Consider the following 26,264-nt stretch of genomic DNA (forward strand, 5'->3'; position numbering starts at 1 on the left):
GTAGATATACAAGGGCACACCGCACACTTCCAATGTCAGTCTATAATCTTTCATCTCTCCATATATGTACAGTACATAGTGTTTGTCTATACATACATATGTTGTTGGTAATTCTTTATGGTAAATTGTGTGTTTAAGTTTAGTGGTCCTTTAACCCCTTAGTGACCAGCCTGTTTTGGGTGTTTAGGTTTAGTGGTCCTTTAATCGTTTCACCATCGCTCTACCCTATACTGAATCATTGTTTGACGGCAGCAGATTGTCAATACACACCTCGATCTGCCACCTGCAAATGATGATTTTTTAACATGTGAAAAGACTTGGATTGCCCGATGAACGAGTGTTTGCTCATTCATCGGGTAATCTGCGGCAGTATTAGACTACGAACACTCGTTAGCAATCATCTGCCGAAAGATCAGCAGGTGTAATACACTATTTAGACTATAAGTCGTGAATAAGGGGTGATTACTCAGTTAGAGCAAAGCACCTCCCCTACACCATTCCAGTAGTATAGCTGGTCAGGGCTTCTCACATTTTACTAATCAATGCAATGCTCCTTTGTTTGCATGTTTACCTAGGCACATCTAAAGAAGAATAAACCTGTCAGTCATTCCAGTCCTCTACCTACTATTCTAATGAGGATTATCTTACAGATAAACCCTTCCCTGTTCAGCAGTGTTGTAGAATGAGATTACTCTGCTCTCCCACTGAGAACATTCATATCTGAAATTACTGTTACAGAAGAACACTATTTCATATTTAATTCCAATGGCCTGATACTAATGAAATAATAATAAAAAAGGCTTAAAATGCTAATGTAAAGTTGTTTTCCATGAACACTGAGTTTAAATAAATACCCCTTTAGGCCTCTTTCACACTGGTGCGTGCGGCCCGTTGCCGTTTTGCGGCCCGCAATACACGGGCGCCGTTCCGTGGGCATTCCGCATCATGGATGCGGACCCATTCCTTGAATGGGTCCGCAAATCCGGAGATGCGAAATGGTGCAGAACGGAACCATGGAACGGAACCCTACGGAAGCACTACGGAGTGCTTCCGTGGGGTTTCGTCCCATACTTCCGTTCCGCAAAAAGATAGAACATGTCCTATCTTTTTGCGCAAAGGCAGGATCGCGGACCCACTCAAGTGAATGGGTCCGCGATCCGCTGCGGCTGCCGCACGGACTGTGCTTGTGCATTGCGGCCCGCATTTTGCGGGCCACAGCACGACCACGGGCCGCACACGCCAGTGTGAAAGAGGTCTTATGATGGAAGTGTCCCTATAAAATAGCAGGGAACCAGTTCTAGCAGCCACACAATGCCTGATTAGCAACTGAGTATTTCACTTCTAACATGACTGTTTATGATTGTTAGCTAAACAAAGAAAAGCTGACAGGGGAGTAATACAGTACAGACCAAAAGTTTGGACACACCTTCTCATTCAAAGAGTTTTCTTTATTTTCATGACTATGAAGGCATCAAAACTATGAATTAACACATGTGGAATTATATACATAACAAACAAGTGTGAAACAACTGAAAATATGTCATATTCTAGGTTCTTCAAAGTAGCCACCTTTTGCTTTGATTACTGCTTTGCACACTCTTGGCATTCTCTTGATTAGCTTCAAGAGGTAGTCCCCTGAAATGGTCTTCCAACAGTCTTGAAGGAGTTCCCAGAGATGCTTAGCACTTGTTGGCCCTTTTGCCTTCACTCTGCGGTCCAGCTCACCCCAAACCATCTCGATTGGGTTCAGGTCCGGTGACTGTGGAGGCCAGGTCATCTGGCGCAGCACCCCATTACTCTCCTTCATGGTCAAATAGCCCTTACTTTCAAAGTTTTCCCAATTTTTCGGCTGACTGACTGACCTTCATTTCTTAAAGTAATGATGGCCACTTGTTTTTCTTTACTTAGCTGCTTTTTTCTTGCCATAATACAAATTCTAACAGTCTATTCAGTAGGACTATCAGCTGTGTATCCACCTGACTTCTTCTCAACCCAACTGATGGTCCCAACCCCATTTATAAGGCAAGAAATCCCACTTATTAAACCTGACAGGGCACACCTGTGAAGTGAAAACCATTTCAGGGGACTACCTCTTGACGCTCATCAAGAGAATGCCAAGAGTGTGCAAAGCAGTAATCAAAGCAAAAGGTGGCTACTTTGAAGAACCTAGAATATTACATATTTTCAGTTGTTTCACACTTGTTTGTTATGTATATAATTCCACATGTGTTAATTCATAGTTTTGATGCCTTCAGTGTGAATCTACAATTTTCATAGTCATGAAAATAAAGAAAACTCTTTGAATGAGAAGGTGTGTCCAAACTTTTGGTCTGTACTGTATGTCTTAAGCTACTTTCACATCTGCACTTTCCCTTTCCGCTATTGAGATAAGTCATAGGATCTCAATAGCGGGGGAAAACATTTTCCTTTTGTCCCCATTCATTGTCAATGGGGACAAAACTGAACGAAATGGAATGAACCAGAATGCATTCCGTTGCATTTGGTTGCGTCCCCATAGTGGACAGTATAACGCAGCAAGCTTTTTCCTGTCCACGATGTGGTGTGGGGCAAAACGGATCCGTCCTGACTATTTTAAAGATAATACAAACGGATCCGTTCATAACGGATGCAGACGGTTGTATTATCATGACGTAAGCGTTTTTGCTGATCCATGATGGATTCAGCAAAAATGCTGGTGTGAAAGTAGCCTTACCATCAATGTGAAGGAGGAAGGCTTGACCCTTTATTTTCAGCTGGAGTGCTCAAATAGTGAGTGACAATCCACTGAGTAACATCTGGGATTCGGGATAGTGGTTGATGGAATTCTACATGGTAAAATATCTTCTGTAAATACCTGGGTAGAGGCCAAGAGGTCTGTTATTGATTAATATACTGCATAACATGTACTGTATAAGAAAATAAATTTGAATGTATATCTTAACCATAACCAGTAAGTTTCAGTGCACATGGATATGTACATTTTTGTTTCCAAGTATACTGCTCGATGCAAAAATGTCCTGTGATTATGAAGATAAAACAGTGCAAACTATGTAAACACTCTAAAAAGTCTCAATATAAGAAGATGAACTCATGTGGACATCCAAAAGATTTCCACATGATGTGCATTTACTTCACAGCAAAAGACCTTACTGCGTGAGGAGCTTGGCCCCATACAGCATGGGTACGTACTTTGTGCATTCAAGCATTCAGTGCTGAAACAATATCCGACAGCGTCCCTTCCCCACCCAAAAAGAAAATCAGGTCTGCCAATTCAGACAACAGTACTCAGGCCTGTCCACAGTAAGTATATGGTCTGGTACAGGACGTGCACTGAATATACACCTTTCTTTTGAAATCAGTGCTTGAAATCCAGAGAAATCTTTTTATTTTGATGCAAATTAAGATACAAGTGCACCATAAATGGGGCCGTGCCATTTAGTGCACCATTGCTCACCAATATCAACACCTAATCACCCAGGGGATAATGGCGCACTGGACAGCATGTCCTTGCCTAGAATGCACTAGCATACTAATTTGCATCATGGATCTTCAAAAGAAGGGTATGTTTCTGATTCAGTGCATGATCCCCACAAGGCCACATGCTTCTTTTAGAGGTGATCTGGAAGCTGACAGCCTCCTTTTAATCCCAAGCAGCCTTCTTCCTCTTCGTAGTAATGAAACATCAGGACACAGAACATCTTAAAGTGGCATTGTACTTTCAGTAAACTTTTCAAATGTCATAGGGACATATCAAAAGTTTAGATCGGTGGGAGTCGAGTCCCTGAACCCCCACTGATCTCTAGAATGAGGGGAGAGAAAAGCTTGCTTAGAGCGCTCTCTCTCCTTGCTGCAGGGCACATAGACTTTCTATTGAGTCCGTCGCGCTTCCTGCCCTGCAGCAAGGAGAGAGAACGCACTAAGTGACCGCTTCTCTCCCCTCTTTGTGGAGATCAGTGGGGATCTCATTGCTCAGACCTCAACTGATTTCAACTTTTGACATGTTCCTATGACATATCAAAAATTTACTGATAGTGGAGAGCCACTTTAAATTATACAACAGTGCAACAAAAGGGCAGTTGAGTGGCTATGGCACATCTAGTTAAACGCTAAGGGGCAGAAGGTAAGAGCATTTTGGGGTACCATTCATACTAAGACGGAAAGTCTTGTAGTACATTCTGAAAGGTAAGCTAGAATAGCCGTATGCACAACAGGTTTTCATTTCTGCAATAACATCTCATAGAACATTTGTGTAAATTAAATTCACCGTGTATCCATGTATATAACCATTCTTTCTCAAATTCTTTCTTCCTTAGAAAGTAAAACTTTGGTCTCAATTTGATCAGATTTTTCAATTTTCCCCCCATAAATCAGCCAATTTTTAGACCAGTCACAAATTCGTATTAATTTTAGGGAATGACTGGTGTACATCTGTAGGTAAGATTACAATGCGTGTTTGTGTACCTGATTTTAATGTGCCTATAATGACACCTAGTGGTAATGTTTGAGTACTGCATTTCAGATTAAACATAAATCAAAGTAACAACATACACGTTGTACAACATAATGAAATAAAACCTCTGATTTACTGATCTAATGGCCAAGAAAACTTTCACCCTGGTGCAAATGACCACACGACATGTATTCTACTTTGCTCTGTCTAGACTCTGAATTTGATTTTGTGAGTCTGTACTTTTAGAAGCAGGGACTGTCAGGCTGGACTCTCTACGAAATGAATTAGGGGAGACAGGGGTTGTTCCTTTTGGACTAAAGCCTTGGCCCACAGCTGCAGGTCTCACGGGGGGCACAACAATGGTCTGGGACCCCTGAGAGCTGTGGACTTTATAACTTCTTGGTTCACGGGTGGTTTCCCTAGATCGTGGCCTTTGAGGCCTCTCTTGTTTTGGGCTTTTGGCCCCACATGGGGATGGACTTCGACTCTTCTGTCGGGAGGAACTGGGAAGGATAAGATCATGGAAACGTGCAAGTGCTGGGCTTCTGCTTCGTGGGGAGCGAGCATTTGCTGGACTGGGGCTGCGGGATTTGGGCCGGAGGAGGACATGACTGCTGTTATCATCCTCTGAACTGGAGTCTGAACTGTCAGAGGCCGAGCTTGGTTCAGAACCTGGCAGGGAGATCTGGGGCAAAGAGAAAAAGTAGACAAATATACAAAAAGGAAGGTAAAGATGTATGTTGACTGTTTAAATGTGTCATCAGAAAATGACCTATTGTTTAAATCAAGTTTTTATGTTAAAAAAAAAATGTTGTTTTTTTTTCTATGTCACTATCTATATCTAAAAAAATGTATATAATCCTGAAATGTTCACACTGGCCACTAGGCCATGATTTCCATTAGTCTTTTGTCAGCTAAACCCATCAAGAACAGCTCCCGATCCAGAAATGTCTCCGCTTTCGCCACAGTTATTGAATGTGCATGGGCATACGCTGCCCATGCACATATAAAAAACACAGGATCCACCATTCACAATAGGTGATACCACAGCTTATCTACTCCCCCCCCCCCCCCCCCGACCTCTGCACAGGTGACAGAGCAATCCTAGAAAACTCATAATAGAAGTCAATTAGGTCAGTTTATGTCTATTGTGACTATGGCCCATGTAGCTGCTCTTAAAAGGACATGAGGTTTTAATGTATTTTAGGCCTAGTGTCCGGTGTGAAAATTGTAGGATTATACACACTTTTTTTTCTTTTTAATATAGATAGTGACATGGAACAACTCACCAAAAATTGTAAAAATATCTTTGACATAAAAAAAGTGATTTCAACAATAGGTCGTTTTCCAATCACACATTCCCTTTAAAGCATATAGTATTACAAGAATATTAGCTCATAATAATCATAATGAGAAAAAAAACTATGACTTAAATTGTACAAGTTCTATAAAAACTCAGGCTACCCATGTAAGCAGGCTAAAATAACAAATGAATGCTATTTTCTACTCTTCTTCCTGTGCTGTGTTCCAGTCCTCACCGCTGCTCTTTGTTTTTCTGACTGCAGCAGGGACGTTTTTTGCACACAGGTGAATGCTTCAACCATTACTGGTCTCAGCAGAGACGTCATGTGCAATGAAGAAAGCAGCGATTGGCTGCATCAGTGACTTGTGCACAGAATATCAGCTTTTCAGCCCAAAAAAATCAGTCAGCAGTGGGAGGACTGAAGTGCAGCTTTCAAAGAAACAGACCCATTCATTTATATTAGGCCATTTACAGGGGTTGCCAGAGTTTTCATATAATTTGGAGAACCCCTCTAAAAGGGGTATTCCTGGATGGCAAATAGTATACAAAAAAGCACTTACCATCGCCTCGCCAACCCCCACTGTTCTAAGTGTGTTGTGTCCTCGCTGTCCTTCACTTCCTGCTCCTGTTTCAATACAGCAGGGAAAGGCTATAAATGGCGCTCAGTCAATCACTGTCAGCAGCGATGACCCGCTTCAGCCAGTAAATGGCTAAGCAGCATTCAGAGCCATTTCCTACTGTGTCAAGACAGCAAGTGGAGCGAAGCGGAGCACCGACAGAACAGCAGTGGCTCAGTGAGGTGCGTTTATGGTATATGTAAGTTTATACCATTTGCTGCTTAGGGGAACCTTTTTATTTATTAGACTCTAATACCCCCGAACATGTCAGGGCTCATGCACAAGAACGTGTGTGCCCGTGCCTGTGGACCGCAAATTGTGGTCCACAATGCACAGGCACCGTTCGCGTGCACTTCAATGGGTCCAAGATCCACAAGATAAAGCCGCACTGCAAAAAATTGGACGCGTTGGATTTTTATGTGGTATGGAGGCACAGACCAAAATCCCACAGAAGTGCTTCCGTGTGCATCAGATCCGTTCCTCTGCTCCGCAACGCACCGTATCTTGCAAATTGCGGACCCATTCAAGTCAATGGGTCCACATCCCTGATACAGAGTGCACAAGACCCGCTGTATGCGGGCTGCAATATAGGCATGGGGCACACATGTTCATGTTTTAGAAAAAGGTTCAGAATAATTTGCAATTTATTCTTTTAAATCCCTGCTCTTCCTTTGCTGAGAAGTCATGCAGACCTGTAAATGAAGCAGAACCGTGCAGGTAGAACTCAGAGGGAAGCCCTGGCCACCGATGCCAGCTTGCTTGTGAACTATATTTTCTCAAATGCTGCTGAGTACAACAGTTGTTTGTAACCAGGGAATCTGTCAGTATTTGCCGGTAGTTCCATTTATTAACAATGTTTACTACTAGAAAAGGGCACGTACTCACCTGAAAGGGCTCTGTAACCCCAATTAAGGTGCTCATATTATTACTGTAGTAGCCAAGAAGATATTCACCACTGCCTTTGGGAAGTGATTCTTCACTGAACATTACCTGTGTTAAGAACATACAGATGTGAAAGCAAACATGGCAAACATTACTACATTGTTTTTTGATACACTACTACTAAAAGTGAGCAAAAACCTGGTGCTTGTATCTTCCTCCATCTGTGTCCTCCTCTGTTTTCACCCAGATATAAGATACATAATCTTTATAATGTCGAAACCCAACCTGAAAAAAGACAGGGCGAGATGTGAAAATGCTTGGGCTTATCTAATAAGGCAAACTGGTAAAACTATTCAACATTCCTCACCTTATAAAGTCCAATCCAATCCCAAGAACTCTTCATGTAAATAGGAGACCACCTGTAGGTGACACAGGCATCTGAAGGCAGTAGCCACTCATCATGTACCCAAATGTGGACCAGGGGGGCAACAAGACAGGCAGAAAACTGAGACAATATAAACATTTGTAAGGGTTATCAGTACACGTGTGGTTGTTTCTGCAGCATATACAATGAATTCTGCAAATCTTATTGAGATAAATGGGACAGTAGAAAAAAAAACTGTTACTACGGTATGTTCTTCAACCAAGAAGTTTCTGGGAAATCTGGATGACAACCAATCAACAAGCACAACTTGCAGACATTGCCATCATTTTTGAACAGCAAATCTGAATAGTTTTTTTTATCGTTAAAGGGATTTTCTCATTTCAACATTTGTGGCATATCACTGGGATATGCCATGAATGTCAGACAGGTGTGAGTCCTACCTCAGGGACCCGCTTCTATCGCCAGAATGGGATGCCTGAAGTGAAGGAGAATACATTGCACAGCCACCTCTCCACTTGCCACTACGAGACTACCGGAAATAGACAGTTCAGCACCCGGCTCTTTTTGGAATGCCCATAGCACTGAAAGGACTGCGAACATGCATGTGCAGCTGCGCTCCCTTCACTTCAGGGGCCGGTATTGGAGAAGGGAGTGGGTCCCAGAAAGCACTGCACCTATCTATCCTCTTTTTTGCTGCTACTGAGATTTTGCAAAGAAATAAATGTACAAACTGAACCCAACTATTCAGCCCTAACTTTTTTCTGAACAGTTAGTGAACTGGAGGGCGTCTCTTTAATTCTTATCCTCATTAACTTGCTTCTATTTCAGTGTGGACAGCGTTCCAATAAAATCTGAGGCAATTATGGCGGCAAAGGGGGGATAAATCAACAAGTTCACCAAGAATATATGAACATAATATATTCTTTTGGCTGTGCATTCTGTATCTGGTGGACATCCCCCTTAGGCCTTATTCAGACAGTACTATTCTGGCACATGGACCTTTTATGAAGTATCAGAAATCCTGCACTAGATCTATGCCAGAGTTCTGTCTGTGCGTCAAAATAATATGTCTGTGCACAAAAAAACTGTCTAGTTTAATTCTACGTCACCTATGAACTGGCATCGTTTTACGCCAAAAATGCACCAAAACTGTGGCGGATTTTTGATGCACGGAAATGGATTGAGGCCACGCCTCTTTCCCGTGGATCCACAGCACTTTCTCACAAAACCACACCCTGTGACAGGCAAGGGGTAAAATGCTTAGAAAAATGTTCAAAATGTGCCCAAAAAAATGCATGCATTTTCAATAGTAAATCTGTCCCAGTGTGTTAAATCCAAAATAAGGATAAACACAAGTACTATACAATATGCCTCGTGAAAATGGCCTAATCTCTTTATTTTGTCACAAGCACATTATCCCCATGCTCATATAAACCCTGTTTACTGTACACACGTTCCATATGTACCTGTCTACCCATCTAATTAAACAGGGATGGCAATTACAGAAACAAGAAAAATACAGTCATGTACAAGATTTTTTTTTATAACTTATGTGGAGGCCTAAAAGGTTATAAACTAAATTTAACCCTTTTACCATCACCAAAATGACAGTTTTTTCCCCTATTATCTCCTCTAACTCAGAAGCATTTCTCACAATGGGGGAAATTTACTAAGCTAAATGCACTAGAAAACTGGCTTAATTTCACCAAAAAATGGTGTACCTGCTTTGCACCACATTTATTATGTATTTTAAACATTTTCGCACCTGGTTTGATAAGCAGGCCTGTCTTACCTGGAAAGAGGCATGGCTAAAGTTGCACCAAAATTGTTCCAAAATTTTGGTGCAAAATAAGTCAGCCAATAGGCACAAAAATTACCATCCAGTATGAGCTACTTTGTGCTAAATTTGGAGCATCTTTGGACTTTCTAGCCCAGTGATGGTGAACCTTTTAGAGACCGAGTGCCCAAACTGCAACCCAAAACTCACATATTTATCACAAAGTGCCAACATGGCAATTTAACCTGAATACTAGTCCAATATAATATATCTTCCATCTACTTTATCATTTAGCTATAATAGCCTGCCTACATTCAGTGCACTGCCTGTGCTGTTCATAGTGCGCTCTGTGCTGATGGATGGCAGGAAAAGTCTAAGGCCCCTTTTCCACGTGCATGCGATGCGTGAGGTGAACGCATTGCACCCGCACTGAATCCGGACCCATTCATTTCTATGGGGCTGTGCACATGAGCAGTGATTTTCACGCATCACTTGTGCGTTGCGTGAAAATCGCAGCATGCTCTAAATTGTGCGTTTTTCACGCAACGTAGGCCCCATAGAAGTGAATGGGGCTAAGTGAAAATCGCAAGCATCCGCAAGCAAGTGCGGATGCGGTGTGATTTTCACGCGTGGTTTCTAGGTGATGATCGGGATGGGGACCTGATCATTATTATTTTCCCTTATAACATGGTTATAAGGGAAAATAATAGCATTCTTAATACAGAATGCTAAGTAAATTAGGGATGGAGGGGTTAAAAAAAAAAAAAAAAAAATTAAACTCACCTCATCCACTTGTTCCCGCAGCCCGGCTTGTCTTCTTTCTTCTTCTTTGATGACCTGGGAGGAAAAGGACCTTTGGTGTCGTCACTGCGCTCATCACATGGTCCATCACCATGGTGATGGACCATGTGACGGACCATGTGATGAGTGCAGTGACGTCACCAAAGGTCCTTTTCCTCCCAGATCATCAAAGAAGAAGAAAGAAGACAAGCCGGGCTGCGGGAACAAGTGGATGAGGTGAGTTTAATTCTTATTTTTACCCCTCCATACCTATTTTACTATGCATTCTGTATTAAGAATGCTATTATTTTCCCTTATAACCATAATAAAATCTATACAACACCTAACCCAAACCCGAACTTCTGTGAAGTCCGGGTTCGGGTCTGGGTACCAAACATGCCGATTTTTCTCACGCGCGTGCAAAACGCATTAAAACGCTTTGCACACGCATTGAAAAATCGCGCATTTTCCTGCAACCCATCCGCATCTTGTCCGGCCCTCACACGCGACGCCTTTGTGAAAGAGGCCTAAGGGCTCATGCCACGAACATATTTTCTTTCCGCTTTCATTCTGGGTTTTTTGCGGACCGTATGCGGAACCATTCACTTCAATGGGGCTGTAGAAAATACAGAAGGTACTCCGTGTGCATTCCGTTTGTCCGCATGGCCGTTCCGCCAAAAAGTAGTGCATGTCCTATTATTGTCTACAAATCACAGTCCGAGGTCCTATTCAAGTCAATCGGTCCGCAAAAAATACGAAACGCACACAGAACACATCCGTATGTCATCCGTATTTTGCGGATCCTTACTGTAGAAATGCTATGCCCAGCCCATATTGCTCATGTGTTTGGTAAATAATAAGTTACTATTTCTGTATGCGCTCCACAAAAAACGGATCAAATACAGAAACCATCCGGATATGTTTTGTGCAACGGAACGGAAGAGGACTTAAATCAGAGAAAAAAAAAACTCAGATACGGAACAACAGATCAGTGAAAAACGGACCGCAAAACAACAACGGTCGTGTGCATGAGCCCTAAGGCATATTGGTACACCATAGACTTTTTCCAGGGGGCGGGTGCCCACAGAGGGCTCTGAGTGCTGCCTCTGGTCCCCGTGCCATAGGTTCACCACCACTGGTCTAGACTAACTTTACATTGTCTCAATCTTACAGTTAGTAAATTTGCCCCAATATCTAGATCTCTGTATTCGTGATCAGTGATGTGTATCGCTTAATATCAATTAGTTAAATAGTTCAGTGACTGTTCTTTGTAGTAAAATATTGACTGCAATCTCACCTTTACAGAAAAAATAGAAGATACTGGTTTGTGGTCACTCTCTGTGTAATGCATATGGGATCCATAGCTGAGCAGTGTCACTGACATCCCCTCAGAGATGCTGCAGCTTGTGTCTGACGGTGAAATTGGATTTTTCATTTTCCACAGAATTCTGTCAGTCCACGCAGGCTTTCTCTTCTTAGAACTGAACATTACATGAATTATTATAGGACAACTTAATACATATAATTCTATATTATATCTGTAAATGCAACAGCTTTCATAAATGTGTCAATGAATAATACATTTGTGTACACACGCTTACCTAGTGTCATAGGTATTGGTCCCGACATCATATTTATAGGTGGGAGGAAAGGTCAGGGGTCCTTCCATAAAGCCAGACAACACAGGTTCACAGCATTTTGCTATGTTTAGCTGTAATGAAAGATTATTACTGAATGTAGGCAGTTTTACAGGTGCCCTTCTTCGAAAGCTATTAGGTCTCCTTTTGCTTTATTACAAAATATACAGTTTAGTATCAAGTAGCTCATCAAACAGTTAATTTAGATGGAATCTCTAGACCTAATTTAACCCCTTCACTACCGAGCCAGAGACACTTTTCACCTTAAATCCCAGATGGATTTTTGAAAATCTGACATAGGCCTCATGCACACGACCGTATTTTTTTGCGGTCCGCAAAAACGGGTTCCGTTTTTCTGTGATCCGTGACCGTTTTTTCGTCCGTGGGTCTTCCTTGATTTTTGGAGGATCCACGGACATGAAAAAAAAGTCGTTTTGGTGTCCGCCTGGCCGTGCGGAGCCAAACGGATCCGTCCTGAATTACAATGCAAGTCAATGGGGACGGATCCGTTTGACGTTGACACAATATGGTGCAATTTCAAACGGATCCGTCCCCCATTGACTTTCAATGTAAAGTCAGGAGTTAATATACCATCGGATCGGAGTTTTCTCCAATCCGATGGTATATTTTAACTTGAAGCGTCCCCATCACCATGGGAACGCCTATCTATGTTAGAATATACCGTCGGATTTGAGTTACATCGTGAAACTCAAATCCGACAGTATATTCTAACACAGAGGCGTTCCCATGGTGATGGGGACGCTTCAGGTTAGAATATACTAACAGAACTGTGTACATGACTGCCCCCTGCTGCCTGGAAGAGACGCCATTCCTAGTCTGAACATGTTATACACATGCTAACTTCCACATGCGTCCTTCTACCTGTCTGCTCCCTCACCCTGCGGCATAGTATCTGACGAAGGCATTGTTATGCCGAAACGTTATACATATTGTCGCATGTGAAACTTAAACTAACATCAATAAATGTACCCAAGCATCAGTATCTAAGGCTGCTGTTTACTTTTATTGGATCTATTGGGCCCCCCCCCCTCCCCTGTAGTTAACTCATTGGTGGCCAGTGGCCCCCCCCTCCCCTGTAGTTAACTCATTGGTGGCCATTGGGCCTTCTCCCCTCCCAATTAAAATCTCCCCCCTATCATTGGTGGCAGCGGAGTGTACCGATCGGAGTCCCAGTTTAATCGCTGGGGCTCCGATCGGTAACCATGGCAACCAGGACGCTACTGCAGTCCCGGTTGCCATGGTTACTTAGCAATTTGTAGAACCAATATACTTACCTGCGAGCTGCGATGGTCTGCGTCCAGTTGGGAGCTCCTCCTACTGGTAAGTGACAGGTCCGGCCGGGAGCTCCTCCTACTGGTAAGTGACAGGTCATGTTAACACATTGGTGTGATTAAACTGGGACTCCGATCGGTACACTCCGCTGCCACCAATGATAGGGGGGAGATTTTAATTAGGAGGGGGAGGGAGGGGAGAAGGCCCACTGGCCACCAACGAGTTAACTACAGGGGAGGGAGGGGGGGGCCACTGGCCACCAACGAGTTAACTACAGGGGAGGGAGGGGGGCCGGCCGCACTGGCCACCAATAAGTTAACTACAGGGGAGGGGGGGGGCCCACTGGCCACCAATGTGTTAACTACAGGAAGGGGGGGGGGGCTGCCCCCTGCTGCCTGGCAGCAGCTTCCAGGCAGCAGGGGGCAGTCATGTACACAGTTCTGTTAGTATATTCTAACCTGAAGCGTCCCCGTCACCATGGGAACGCCTCTGTGTTAGAATATACTGTCGGTTATGAAAAAGCTTTTATGCAGACGGATCTTCGGATCCGTCTGTATAAAAACTAACCTACGGCCACGGATCACGGACACGGATGCCAATCTTGTGTGCATCCGTGTTCTTTCACGGACCCATTGACTTGAATGGGTCCGTGAACCGTTGGCCGTGAAAAAAATAGGACAGGTCTTATTTTTTTCACGGCCAGGAAACACGGATCACGGATGCGGCTGCAAAACGGTGCATTTTCCGATTTTTCCACGGACCCATTGAAAGTCAATGGGTCCGCGAAAAAAAAACGGAAAACGGCACAACGGCCACGGGTGCACACAACGGTCGTGTGCATGAGGCCATACAGTCAGGTCCATAAATATTGGGACATCGACACAATTCTAACATTTTTGGCTCTATACACCACCACAATGGATTTGAAATGAAACGAACAAGATGTGCTTTACCCGCAGACTGTCAGCTTTAATTTGAGGGTATTTACATCCAAATCAGGTGAACGGTGTAGGAATTACAACAGTTTGCATATGTTCCTCCCAATTGTTAAGGAACCAAAAGTAATGGGACAATTGGCTTCTCAGCTGTTCCATGGACAGGTGTGTGTTATTCCCTCATTATCCCAATTACAATGAGCAGATAAAAGGTCCAGAGTTCATTTCAAGTGTGCTATTTGCATTTGGAATCTGTTGCTGTCAACTCTCAAGAAGAGATCCAAAGAGCTGTCACTATCAGTGAAGCAAGCCATCATTAGGCTGAAAAAACAAAACAAACCCATCAGAGAGATAGCAAAAACATTAGGCGTGGCCAAAACAACTGTTTGGAATATTCTTAAAAAGAAGGAACGCACCGGTGAGCTCAGCAACACAAAAAGACCCGGAAGACCACGGAAAACAACTGTGGTGGATGACCGAAGAATTCTTTCCCTGGTGAAGAAAACACCCTTCACAACAGTTGGCCAGATCAAGAACACTCTCCAGGAGGTAGGTGTATGTGTGTCAAAGTCAACAATCAAGAGAAGACTTCACCAGAGTGAATACAGAGGGTTCACCACAAGATGTAAACCATTGGTGAGCCTCAAAAACAGGAAGGCAAGATTAGAGTTTGCCGAACGACATTTAAAAAAGCCTTCACAGTTCTAGAACAACATCCTATGGACAGATGAGACCAAGATCAACTTGTACCAGAGTGATGGGAAGAGAAGAGTATGGAGAAGGAAAAGAACTGCTCATGATCCTAAGCATACCACCTCATCAGTGAAGCATGGTGGTGGTAGTGTCATGGCGTGGGCATGTATGGCTGCCAATGGAACTGGTTCTCTTGTATTTATTGATGATGTGACTGCTGACAAAAGCAGCAGGATGAATTCTGAAGTGTTTCGGGCAATATTATCTGCTCATATTTAGCCAAAAGCTTCAGAACTCATTGGACGGCGCTTCACAGTGTAGATGGACAATGACCCAAAGCATACTGCAAAAGTAACCAGAGAGTTATTTAAGGGAAAGAAGTGGCATGTTATGCAATGGCCAAGTCAATCACCTGACCTGAATCCGATTAATTATGCATTTCACTTGCTGAAGACAAAACTGAAGGGAAAAACAAGAACAAGCAGGAACTGAAGACAGTTGCAGTAGAGGCCTGGCAGAGCATCACCAGGGATGAAACCCAGCGTCTGGTGATGTCTATGTGTTCCAGACTTCAGGCTGTAATTGACTGCAATGGATTTGCAACCAAGTATTAAAAAGTGAAAGTTTGATTTATGATGATTATTCTGTCCCATTACTTTTGGTCCCTTAACAAGTGGGAGGCACATATGCAAACTGTTGTAATTCCTACACCGTTTACCTGATTTGGATGTAAATACCTTCAAATTAAAGCTGACAGTCTGCAGTTAAAGCACATCTAGTTCGTTTCATTTCAAATGCATTGTGGTGGTGTATAGAGCCAAAAACGTTAGAATTGTGTCGATGTCCCAATATTTATGGACCTGACTGTATGTCACCATATGTGGTGATAACTTTAAAACACTTTTACTTATCCAGGCCATTCTGAGACTGTTTTCTCGTCACATATTGTACTTCATGACAGTGGTAAAATGAAGTAAAATTTTTTTTTTTTTATTTATAAAAAATACCAAATTCACCCAAAATGTTAAAAAAATTCGCAACTTTCCAAATTTCAATTTCTCTGCTTTTAAAACAGATAGTGATACCTCATATAATAGTTATTACTTTACATTCCCCATATGTCTATTTCATGTTTGGATCATTTTGTGAATGCCATTTTATTTTTTGGGGACGTTAGAAGGCTTAGAAGTTTAGAAGCAATTCTTCAAATTTTTTTGAAAATTGCCAAAACCAACCTTTTAAGGACCAGTTCAGGTCTGAAGTCACTTTGTGAGGCTTACATAATAGTAACCACCAATAAATGGCTCAATTTTAGAAACTACACCCCTCAAAGTAATCAAAACTGATTTTACAAACGTTGTTAACCCTTTAGGTGTTCCACGAGAATTAATGGAAAATGGAGATTTCACTTTTTTGGCAGATTTTCCATTTTAATAAAAAAAAAAATCCACTAACAAAGCAAGGGTTAACAGCCAAACAAAACTCAATATATATTGCCCTGATTCTGTAGTTTACAGAAACAGCCCATACAGGGAGTGCAGAATTATTAGGCAAATGAGTATTTTGACCACATCATCCTCTTTATGCATGTTGTCTTACTCCAAGCTGTATAGGCTCGAAAGCCTACTACCAATTAGGTGATGTGCATCTCTGTAATGAGAAGGGGTGTGGTCTAATGACATCAACACCCTATATTAGGTGTGCATAATTATTAGGCAACTTCCTTTCCTTTGGCAAAATGGGTCAAAAGAAGGACTTGACAGGCTCAGAAAAGTCAAAAATAGTGAGATATCTTGCAGAGGGATGCAGCACTCTTAAAATTGCAAAGCTTCTGAAGCGTGATCATCGAACAATCAAGCGTTTCATTCAAAATAGTCAACAGGGTCGCAAGAAGCGTGTGGAAAAACCAAGGCACAAAATAACTGCCCATGAACTGAGAAAAGTCAAGCGTGCAGCTGCCAAGATGCCACTTGCCACCAGTTTGGCCATATTTCAGAGCTGCAACATCACTGGAGTGCCCAAAAGCACAAGGTGTGCAATACTCAGAGACATGGCCAAGGTAAGAAAGGCTGAAAGACGACCACCACTGAACAAGACACACAAGCTGAAGCGTCAAGACTGGGCCAAGAAATATCTCAAGACTGATTTTTCAAAGGTTTTATGGACTGATGAAATGAGAGTGAGTCTTGATGGGCCAGATGGATGGGCCCGTGGCTGGATTGGTAAAGGGCAGAGAGCTCCAGTCCGACTCAGACGCCAGCAAGGTGGAGGTGGAGTACTGGTTTGGGCTGGTATCATCAAAGATGAGCTTGTGGGGCCTTTTCGGGTTGAGGATGGAGTCCAGCTCAACTCCCAGTCCTACTGCCAGTTTCTGGAAGACACCTTCTTCAAACAGTGGTACAGGAAGAAGTCTGCATCCTTCAAGAAAAACATGATTTTCATGCAGGACAATGCTCCATCACACGCGTCCAAGTACTCCACAGCGTGGCTGGCAAGAAAGGGTATAAAAGAAGAAAATCTAATGACATGGCCTCCTTGTTCACCTGATCTGAACCCCATTGAGAACCTGTGGTCCATCATCAAATGTGAGATTTACAAGGAGGGAAAACAGTACACCTCTCTGAACAGTGTCTGGGAGGCTGTGGTTGCTGCTGCACGCAATGTTGATGGTGAACAGATCAAAACACTGACAGAATCCATGGATGGCAGGCTTTTGAGTGTCCTTGCAAAGAAAGGTGGCTATATTGGTCACTGATTTGTTTTTGTTTTGTTTTTGAATGTCAGAAATGTATATTTGTGAATGTTGAGATGTTATATTGGTTTCACTGGTAAAAATAAATAATTGAAATGGGTATATATTAGTTTTTTGTTAAGTTGCCTAATAATTATGCACAGTAATAGTCACCTGCACACACAGATATCCCCCTAAAATAGCTAAAACTAAAAACAAACTAAAAACTACTTCCAAAAATATTCAGCTTTGATATTAATGAGTTTTTTGGGTTCATTGAGAACATGGTTGTTGTTCAATAATAAAATTAATCCTCAAAAATACAACTTGCCTAATAATTCTGCACTCCCTGTATGTGGTCGTAAACTGCTGTATGGGAACAAAGCATTGCGCAGAAGGAAAGGAATGCCATATGGTTTTTGGAAAGCAGATTTCACTGGGATAATTTTAAGCTGCCATGTCACATTTGAAGACCCCCTGATGCACCCCTAGAGTAGAAACATCCCAAAAATGACCTCATTTTGGAAACTACGGGATAAGGTGGAAGTTTTGTTGGTACTATTTTAGGGTACATATGATTTTTGGTTGCTCTATATTACACTTTTTGTGAGGAAAGGTAAAAAAAATAGGGTCTCAATTTTTGCGGGATGAGATGACGGTTTAATTGGCACTATTTAAGGGGGCGTATGACTTTTTGATCGCTTGCTATTACACTTTTTGTGGCTTTTTGACACAGTTTTTATTTTTAATTTTTTACAGTGTTCACCTGAAGGGGTTAGGTCATGTGGTATTTTTACAGAGCAGGTTGTTATGGACGCGGAAATACCTAATATGTCAACTTTATTTTATTTTTTACATTTAACACAATAAAAGCATTTTTGAAACAAAAAAAAATCATGTTTTGGTGTCTCCATAGTCTGAGAGCCATAGTTTTTTATATTTTTTGTGGGATGAGGTGACGGTTAGATTAGTACTATTTTGGGGGGCATACGCCTTTTTGATCGCTTGGTGTGATGTAAGGTGACAAAAAAAAGTTTTTTTTAGCACAGTTTTTATTAATATAATTTTGACGGTGTTCACCTGAGGGTCATGTGATATTTTTATAGAGTCGGTCGATACGGACGCGACCGATACCAAATATGTCTACTTTTCTTTTTTTCCCTATTTTTTTTAAAAAGATTTTTTACTTTATTTTGGGAAAAGGATGCTTTTTTTCACTTTATTTTTTGTCCCACTCTGGGTCTTCAAATTTTGGGGGTCTGATCCCCTTTACAATGCATTACAATACTTCTGTATTACCACTGTCATGGACCGCGGGGATCAGAAACTTCCGAAAGCGCTGCAAATCGCAGATCTGAATTGACCTGCGGTTTGCAGCGATTGCCGATACGGGGGGTCACTGGACCCCCCTCGGCATTGTCACAGAGTGCCTGCTGAATGATTTCAGCAGGCACTCTGTTCCGATCACCGACCGCCGCGGTGATCGGAAATACACAGGGCGAACAGGTACGCTCTGTGTGTCCTTAAGTGCCGGGACATCAGGGCGTACCTGTACGCCCTATGTCCCCAAGAGGTTAAATGGGAAAAATAAAAAATGCTGCTATTCTCACATTATTGATGTCATGGACCTCAAATATCACAGATGTGGTCATTTTGCGTTTCCACTTGAAGGTAAGAAAAAGTGGGCGGAGCCACTAACAACCAATAAAATTTCACTCATTGATTTTCAATAGAAAACAACTGCTGCCATTTTTACACGTTAAATGCCATAATTCCCAAACTCCCAACTTTCAAATACTGCCAATCACATTTCAGCCATTGGTTTTATATGGGAAAATTTAAATTGCCTCCACTCTTAGACTGTTAATGACAGGGTCCTCAAATTTGGCATAGTCAGTCATTGGGTGACTTGGGTTCAAATTTTAATAAACCAGGTTAATCAGACTTTGCTTATATCTCTAGCGTTTTCAAGCCAACATCCTGTGGTTTCTTCAGAAACGACACCATCTAGTTAACTTTCCTGCTCTATGCCGATTTTTTTAAACACAGTGTAAGAAGGTACCTAGAATCATCGTGGATGGAAGGTATGTGTCACCGAGGTTCCTGGCCTCGGTGAAGTAAGAGCTGGTATTTTATGTGTCAGCAGCAGCTATTGCTAATTGACACCTAAAGATTTAGCATGGTGGTTATAGCTGATCCGGGGTGCGTGACTACTCCCCATGTTCCAGGCCGGGTTTTGCCAGGCATAAAAACCAACCAGCACTGCCAGGTGTGTGTGACTCCCTCTGACAGTGGAGCTGACAGTGAGGGCTGTGCTGGGATTTGAAGTTTGAGCCAGGCTGCGGGACTCAGGCCCCTCTAAAGGCGAACAGGCCGCCTATGGACTTGATGAGGCTGAACGGCTAACAGGGTGTGAATTAACACCCAGGAGAAAAGGTGACTTTTATTGTTTATGGACTTTCCTTGTGGGTGAACAAGCCACCTGCGTTTTGTAAAACACCTTATCTGCATTTTGTTATACACCAATGTGTGAATAAACACCGCTGTTTGATTCAAGAACTGTGTACTTTACCTCTATACTGCATCCGCTAGTCCTAACTACCAGAGCGAATCCCCACAACAGACAGCCCCTTAAAGAGGACCTGTTACCACAAAAGACAGCATGATATAGATCAAGAGAAACTGTGAAGACTGATGTATAGTTTTGAGGGAAAGGATTCAGTAAAATCTGCAATTTACAAATTTATATCTCTGCTATGTCAGATTTCATTGTTCATAGGGAAAGTGTTATCAGTGACTGACAGCTATCTCTGTATATACACTTACGCAAATAATGCTATCAATCACTGATAACACCTCCCCTGTGTACATCTATCAGTGCCTGACAGCTATCTCTGTATACACACTTACACAGAGAATGCTATCGATCACTGATAACACCTCCCTATGTACATCTATCAGTGACTGACAGCTATTTATGTATACACACTTACACAGAGAATGCTATCAATCACTAATAACACCTCCCCTGTGTACAGCTATCAGTGACTAAAAGCTATCTCTGTATACACACTTACACAGAGAATGCTATCAATCACTTATAACACCTCCTGTGTACATCTATGAGTGACTGACCGCTATCTCTGTATACACACTTACACAGGGAATGCTATCAATCACTTATAACCATAGGCGTCGCTACAGGGGGCAATTGCGTACGTGCCACCCAGCGGGTCTGTACTAATCAGTGGCGGATTCTCCGGGTCTGTACTAATCAGTGGCGGATTATAATTGGGGCTTGGGCGTTTGGGTCTGCAGCCCCAGGCAACGCCGACCCAATCGCCCACAAACTACGGCGGGGTACGGGAGCGCATAGTTAACTTCCCTGCCCTGCCGATCACCGCTATAGGCTTCAGGGCTATTACTACTGTGGGGGACAATTACTACTGTGGGGGCAGTGTGGGGGAAAATAACTACTGTGAGGGCAGTGGGCGAAGTGTGGGGGACAATTACTACTGTGGGGGCAGTGTGGGGGAAAATAACTACTGTGGGGGCAGTGTGGGGGACAATTGCTACTGTGGGGGACAATTACTACTGTGGGGGCAGTGTGGGGGACAATTACTACTGTGGGGAAGTGTGGGGGACAATTGCTCCTGTGGGGGACAATTACTACTGTGGGGGCAGTGTGTGGGACAATTACCGTACTACTGTGGGGTCAGTGTGGGGGACAATTACTACTGTGGGGGAAGTTTGGGGGACAATTACTACTGTGGGGGCAGTGTGGGGCACAATTGCTACAGTGTCATCCACAGATCCCCATAACAGTATGTCATCCACAGATCCCCCATAAAAGTGTGTCTTCCACAGATCCCCCATAACAGTGTGTCATCCACAGATCCTCCATAACAGTGTCATCCACAGGTCCCCTATAACAGTGTGTCTTCCACAGATACCCCATAACAATTTCATCCACAGATGCCCATAACAGTGTCATCCACAGATGCCCATAACAGTGTAATCCACAGATGCCCATAACAGTGTAATCCACAGATGCCCCCATAACAGTGTGTCATCCACAGATCCCCCATAACCGTGTGTCATCCACAGATCCCCCATAACAGTGTGTCATCCCCAGATCCCCCATACTGAGGACAGTCAGAAAGGAGGGGAAAGAATCCGTGGAAGCAAGCAGAGGACAGCACAGCAGACGACTGAATAGCTTCTTTTGAAAGTAAACGGTTTTATTATAAATGTAGTTACCGGTATGTTTAATGTCTGTTTTTGTCTTCTATTATATTCTGGCTTTTGCTTACGGTTCAATCATTATTTTATTGAAGCATATAAATGAATGATACAACAAGCATATCAAGTATACATATAAAGGAAAAGAAATGGCCAACTGTTGGCTCCATAAGCGATTCATAGGTAGTACAATCCAGATACACCCATACAAAATAGAGCTGACAAATAATAAGCCGATGGGAACACCAGAATTGAGTAGAAAAGTAAGTATGGCATACATTTCCCAATTTTGGACAGACAATCACATGACACGAGAATGGACAAGACGAGACTCAACAGACCAAGACATGACATGAACAAGAGGTAGGGGAGGAAGGGGACAGAAAAATGGGTTGGCCCTACCGTATACATCACTTTAGGAACCGCTATCTGGAATGGTACCAGTCGTCAACCACCCAGGAAAAGACGTGGAAGTGCGGGATTGGTTCCATGGATCCCACACCCTCCAGAAAGCCGAAGCAGACTCTGTGTCCGAGGCACTCAGCTCCTCCATATGCACCAGCGCATCCAAAGCGCCAGACCAGGTTACTCTCAAAAGACTTTCGGTAGACCTCCACTGGCGGGGGATTATCTGTCTCATAGCTAAAATGAATAGGCGTAGAGCCCCTTTCTTAATCTGAGAGATCCGCCCTGAGAGCATGGATAGGAGAGCTATCGCGGGGGAAGGAATAACAGTAGCTTTGTATAGGTGGTTATATAAAATAAAAACATCTCGCCACAGGGGGGGCTACACCTGGGCAATCCCACCATATATGTGTCATTGTGCCCTTCGCTGCGAGACACCTCCAGCATACATCCGTTACCTGGGGATAAAACTGGTGTAATCGAACTGGGGTCCTATACCATCTGGCAAGGATTTTGTAGTTAAGCTCCTGTAAATTACAGGACACAGTTAACTTATGAGTAAAGAGGAGAGATCGAGACCATTGGTCAGCCGAGAAGGTGGATCCCAGTGCCGATTCCCAGTCAGACATAAATTTAGGTTTAGCTCTGTGGGTACCCGTGGAGGGGTCCTCACTCTCCCCAGAGTTCAACATGGCATATAGCAAAGATATAGCATGATCAGAAGCTGAGCTAGCCGTACACATTTTTTCAAATTCAGTTAAGAGAGGACATGACTGCAATCCAGGTATCAGGGAATTAATAAAGCTCCGTAGCTGGAAATAAAGGAACCAGCGTCCAGGGCTCGATGGTATGATATGGGAGAGGTCTTCAAGAGGGAGTAGGCCAGTCTGCTTATAAATGTCCATCAACTTAATTGGATGTCTGCTTCGGTGTCCAAGGGCCGGAAGTTGGCTCAAACCTACGGGGAGATCTAAGTGGCCCGTGAGTACTGTGAGAGAACTAGGAGACTGCATAAGATTGAGTTTGACAGCAAATTTAATCCAAAGTCTAGCTAAAGTATAGAGAAGCATCGAAGATTGCGAGTCAGGTAATGCTTTTAAGGAGGTAGGAGATAACCCAAAAATTCCGGTAGCTAAGTGTGGAGCCATTTCATGCTCAATTTCCACCCAAAGTTTAGCAGAGCGGTTGTGACACATGTCGAGAACACAGTTTATGACTGTCGCTCTATAATACGAGAGGAAATTTGGCAATCCCGTACCTCCCGAGGATTTAGAGCGGGATATCAGACTGTAGGTAAATCTAGCCCTAGGCGCCTTCCAAACAAAGACTGAGACCAATCTCCTGAGCCTGGCAAAATAAGTTAAGGGAATTTTACATGGGATCGTCTGGAACAAATAGAGAAGACGCGGTAAAATGTCAATTTTTACCGCATTGATCCGCCCAAACCAGGAGATCTGAAGTGGGGACCATTTATGGATACTGGATTCAATGGATCTAAGCAGGGGTAAGTAATTAAGCTTAAACACGTGAGTCAGGTTCGCTGGGATGTACACTCCTAAATATTTAATGTGGTGAGAGGCCCATCTAAAAGAGAAAGATCCCTTAAGATAGTCCGCTTCCCGTTGGGGTATGTTAATATTCAATATCTCTGATTTCTGCACGTTAACTTTAAAGTTGATAAGGTGACCAAAAAGGTCAAATTCACAGAGAATCGAAGGCAAGCCTATTCTGGGAGAGGTTAAATAAATAAGCAGGTTGTCCGCGAAAAGAGATAGTTTGTGTTCCGTAGTACCAAGCCTAAGACCCGAGATAGAGGGGTTTGCACGAAGGGCATTCGCCAGAGATTCCATCACTAGAGTGTATAGAAAAGGTGACAGGGGGCACCCCTGGCGTGTACCGTTTCGAATATCAAAAGGGGCAGATAGAAGCCCATTAACACGGACACAAGCCGAAGGGGAGGAGTAAAGAGCTAAAATCCTATGGATCATTCTGTTACCTAAGCCGATATGACGTAGGGTTTCCTCTAAGAACCGCCAGTTTACCCTATCAAATGCCTTCTCTGCGTCTACAGTGAGAAGGCATAGCGGTATTTTGAGTTGTTGTGATCTCGCTATCAGTCCTAACGTTTTAAGTGTATTGTCGCGAGCTTCCCGTCCCGGGACAAATCCAACTTGCTCCTTGTGGATACAACCTGGGATGTGGGGGTGAAGCCTCAGGGCCAAAAGCTTGGCATACATCTTGAGATCCACATTGAGCAAGGAGATAGGCCTGTAATTTGAACAGGTTGCAGGTCCCATTCTTCAGATTCTTGATCACTGCTTCTAACTCAGGAGGGGTGAAATCATCTTCCAGAGTGGTCGTATCTGTGGTGGGTATGGGGGTGGGGCCAAATTGGGCCAGATAATTACGGGCTTCATCTCCATGCGAAGATTCCTGCGGGAAATCTAGCGCTGGAAGGTTATACAAGGAGGCATAGTAGGACCTGAACTCTGCAGTGATGTCTACAGGGTTATATACGGAGTCTCCTGCCCGCATGTTAATTGAGGGAACATGAGTTAGTGTCGTTCGGGGATGCAAGGCTCGGGCTAACCAACTACCGCATTTATCGCCATATTCAAAGAACCCGTGTCTAATTTTGTCTCTAAAGCACAGGGATTTTTAATTCAAAATCTGTAATATTTGTTGTTGTACTAAGGAAATGTCCGATTTTAGAACATCAGAAAGGGAGGTTTTGTTTTTATTTCCTTCCAGGGTGAGATCAGATAAGAGGGATTTCAATTTCTGGGAGAGTTCCCTTTTTAGTCTGGTACCAAGGGAAATAAACACCACTCGAAGCACGCATTTGAGGGCCTCCCATTTGATAGGGGGAGCAGTCAAATCCATTTGATGGTCACTAATAAAATCAGATATAGCTTTCTGGATGTCTGCAAAGCAGGTTATGTCCGAGAGCAAGTTGTCGTTCAATCTCCATGAGAAGGGATGTGGGCAAGAGGGCTGGGAAGAGATAAGGCCAAACACAGGCGCATGGTCAGACCATAGACGAGTGTCAATTGAGCACCTAGGCCCAGAGTCTAGCAGTTGTTGAGAGACGAAAATGTGATCAAGTCTACCATAGCTATTGTGTATTGGGGAATGGAAGCTATAATCCCTGACACCTGGATGCAGAATACGCCACAGATCTACTAAACGAAGTGCCATGAGATCCGATTTGAATCTGCGTAGAGAACTCGGGGAGATTGAGGACCTACCAGAGGAGGAGTCCATCATCGGGTCCATCACCAGGTTGAAGTCACCTCCAAGGATGATCGGGGAGCCGTCAGCAAACTTGGACAGCTTTTTCAAGATCTTGGATCCAAAAGTAGTCTGCATCTGGTTAGGGAAATAAACATTAGCGACAGTTACAACAGAGCGATCTACCGAGAGCTTAATGAACATAAACCTGCCTTTTCAAGTCGATCTCTGATGATAGGACTGTATGACTGAATGATTTGTGAAACCCTATGGACACTCTCCCCGGCATACCGGCAGGGTTAGGACCATGGAACCATGACCGATAATAACTGTTAGTATATTTGGGCACGGCTCCTATCTTAAAGTGAGTTTCTTGGATCATAGCAATCATAATTCTCTTCTTATGAAGACTATACAGAATCTGACTGCGCTTCTCGGGTTTGTTGAAACCCCGGACATTAAAAGTGCAAAACGATATAGGTGCCATTTTGAGGGACAGTAGTGAGAAAGAGGCATAATCCATGAGATCCTTTCAGAAACAGTAGGAATGCAGTACAGGTACAGCAAGGGAGACATAAGGGAGGGGAGACAAAAAGACAAACATTCAAACACATATTAGTGCACATAGAACAAATGTAAACCTATTGGGAGAACCAACAATGTCAGTTCAAAAGGTACTAAGTGACGACCGAGGTCGCTCGCGGCGGTGTGTGCCGCGGTCCCTAAGTGGGGTAGGGAGAAGTCAAGGACTGAGTCGTCTCCCTACTGGACTCCAGCTAACAATAAAGTAGAAATATCATTGCAAAATATAACAGGACAAGTGCGTGCGTAGATCCAAAGGACCCATCCATGAGATAACACTATGCATAGATAGCTATAACAGTGCAAAACAATAAAGTGAAC

General features: G+C 43.2%; 1 protein-coding gene across 1 annotated transcript in view; it reads right to left on the reverse strand.

The window, feature by feature from the left end:
* Positions 1 to 3,859: 3,859 nt before the first annotated feature.
* INPP5J (inositol polyphosphate-5-phosphatase J) overlaps positions 3,860 to 26,264 on the reverse strand; it is an 85,078-nt gene continuing 62,673 nt past the window's right edge. Inside the window, exons 8-13 of the mRNA XM_040416720.1 lie at positions 11,796 to 11,905; positions 11,492 to 11,675; positions 7,620 to 7,757; positions 7,451 to 7,537; positions 7,256 to 7,360; positions 3,860 to 5,135 (exon numbers count right to left, since the gene is read on the reverse strand). Coding sequence (XP_040272654.1) covers positions 4,644 to 5,135; positions 7,256 to 7,360; positions 7,451 to 7,537; positions 7,620 to 7,757; positions 11,492 to 11,675; positions 11,796 to 11,905 — 1,116 coding nt within the window. The 3' untranslated portion in view covers positions 3,860 to 4,643. The remainder of the gene's footprint in view (positions 5,136 to 7,255; positions 7,361 to 7,450; positions 7,538 to 7,619; positions 7,758 to 11,491; positions 11,676 to 11,795; positions 11,906 to 26,264) is intronic.

The sequence above is a fragment of the Bufo bufo genome, chromosome 2, assembly GCF_905171765.1.
Source record: "Bufo bufo chromosome 2, aBufBuf1.1, whole genome shotgun sequence".
Taxonomy (NCBI): Eukaryota; Metazoa; Chordata; class Amphibia; order Anura; family Bufonidae; genus Bufo; species Bufo bufo.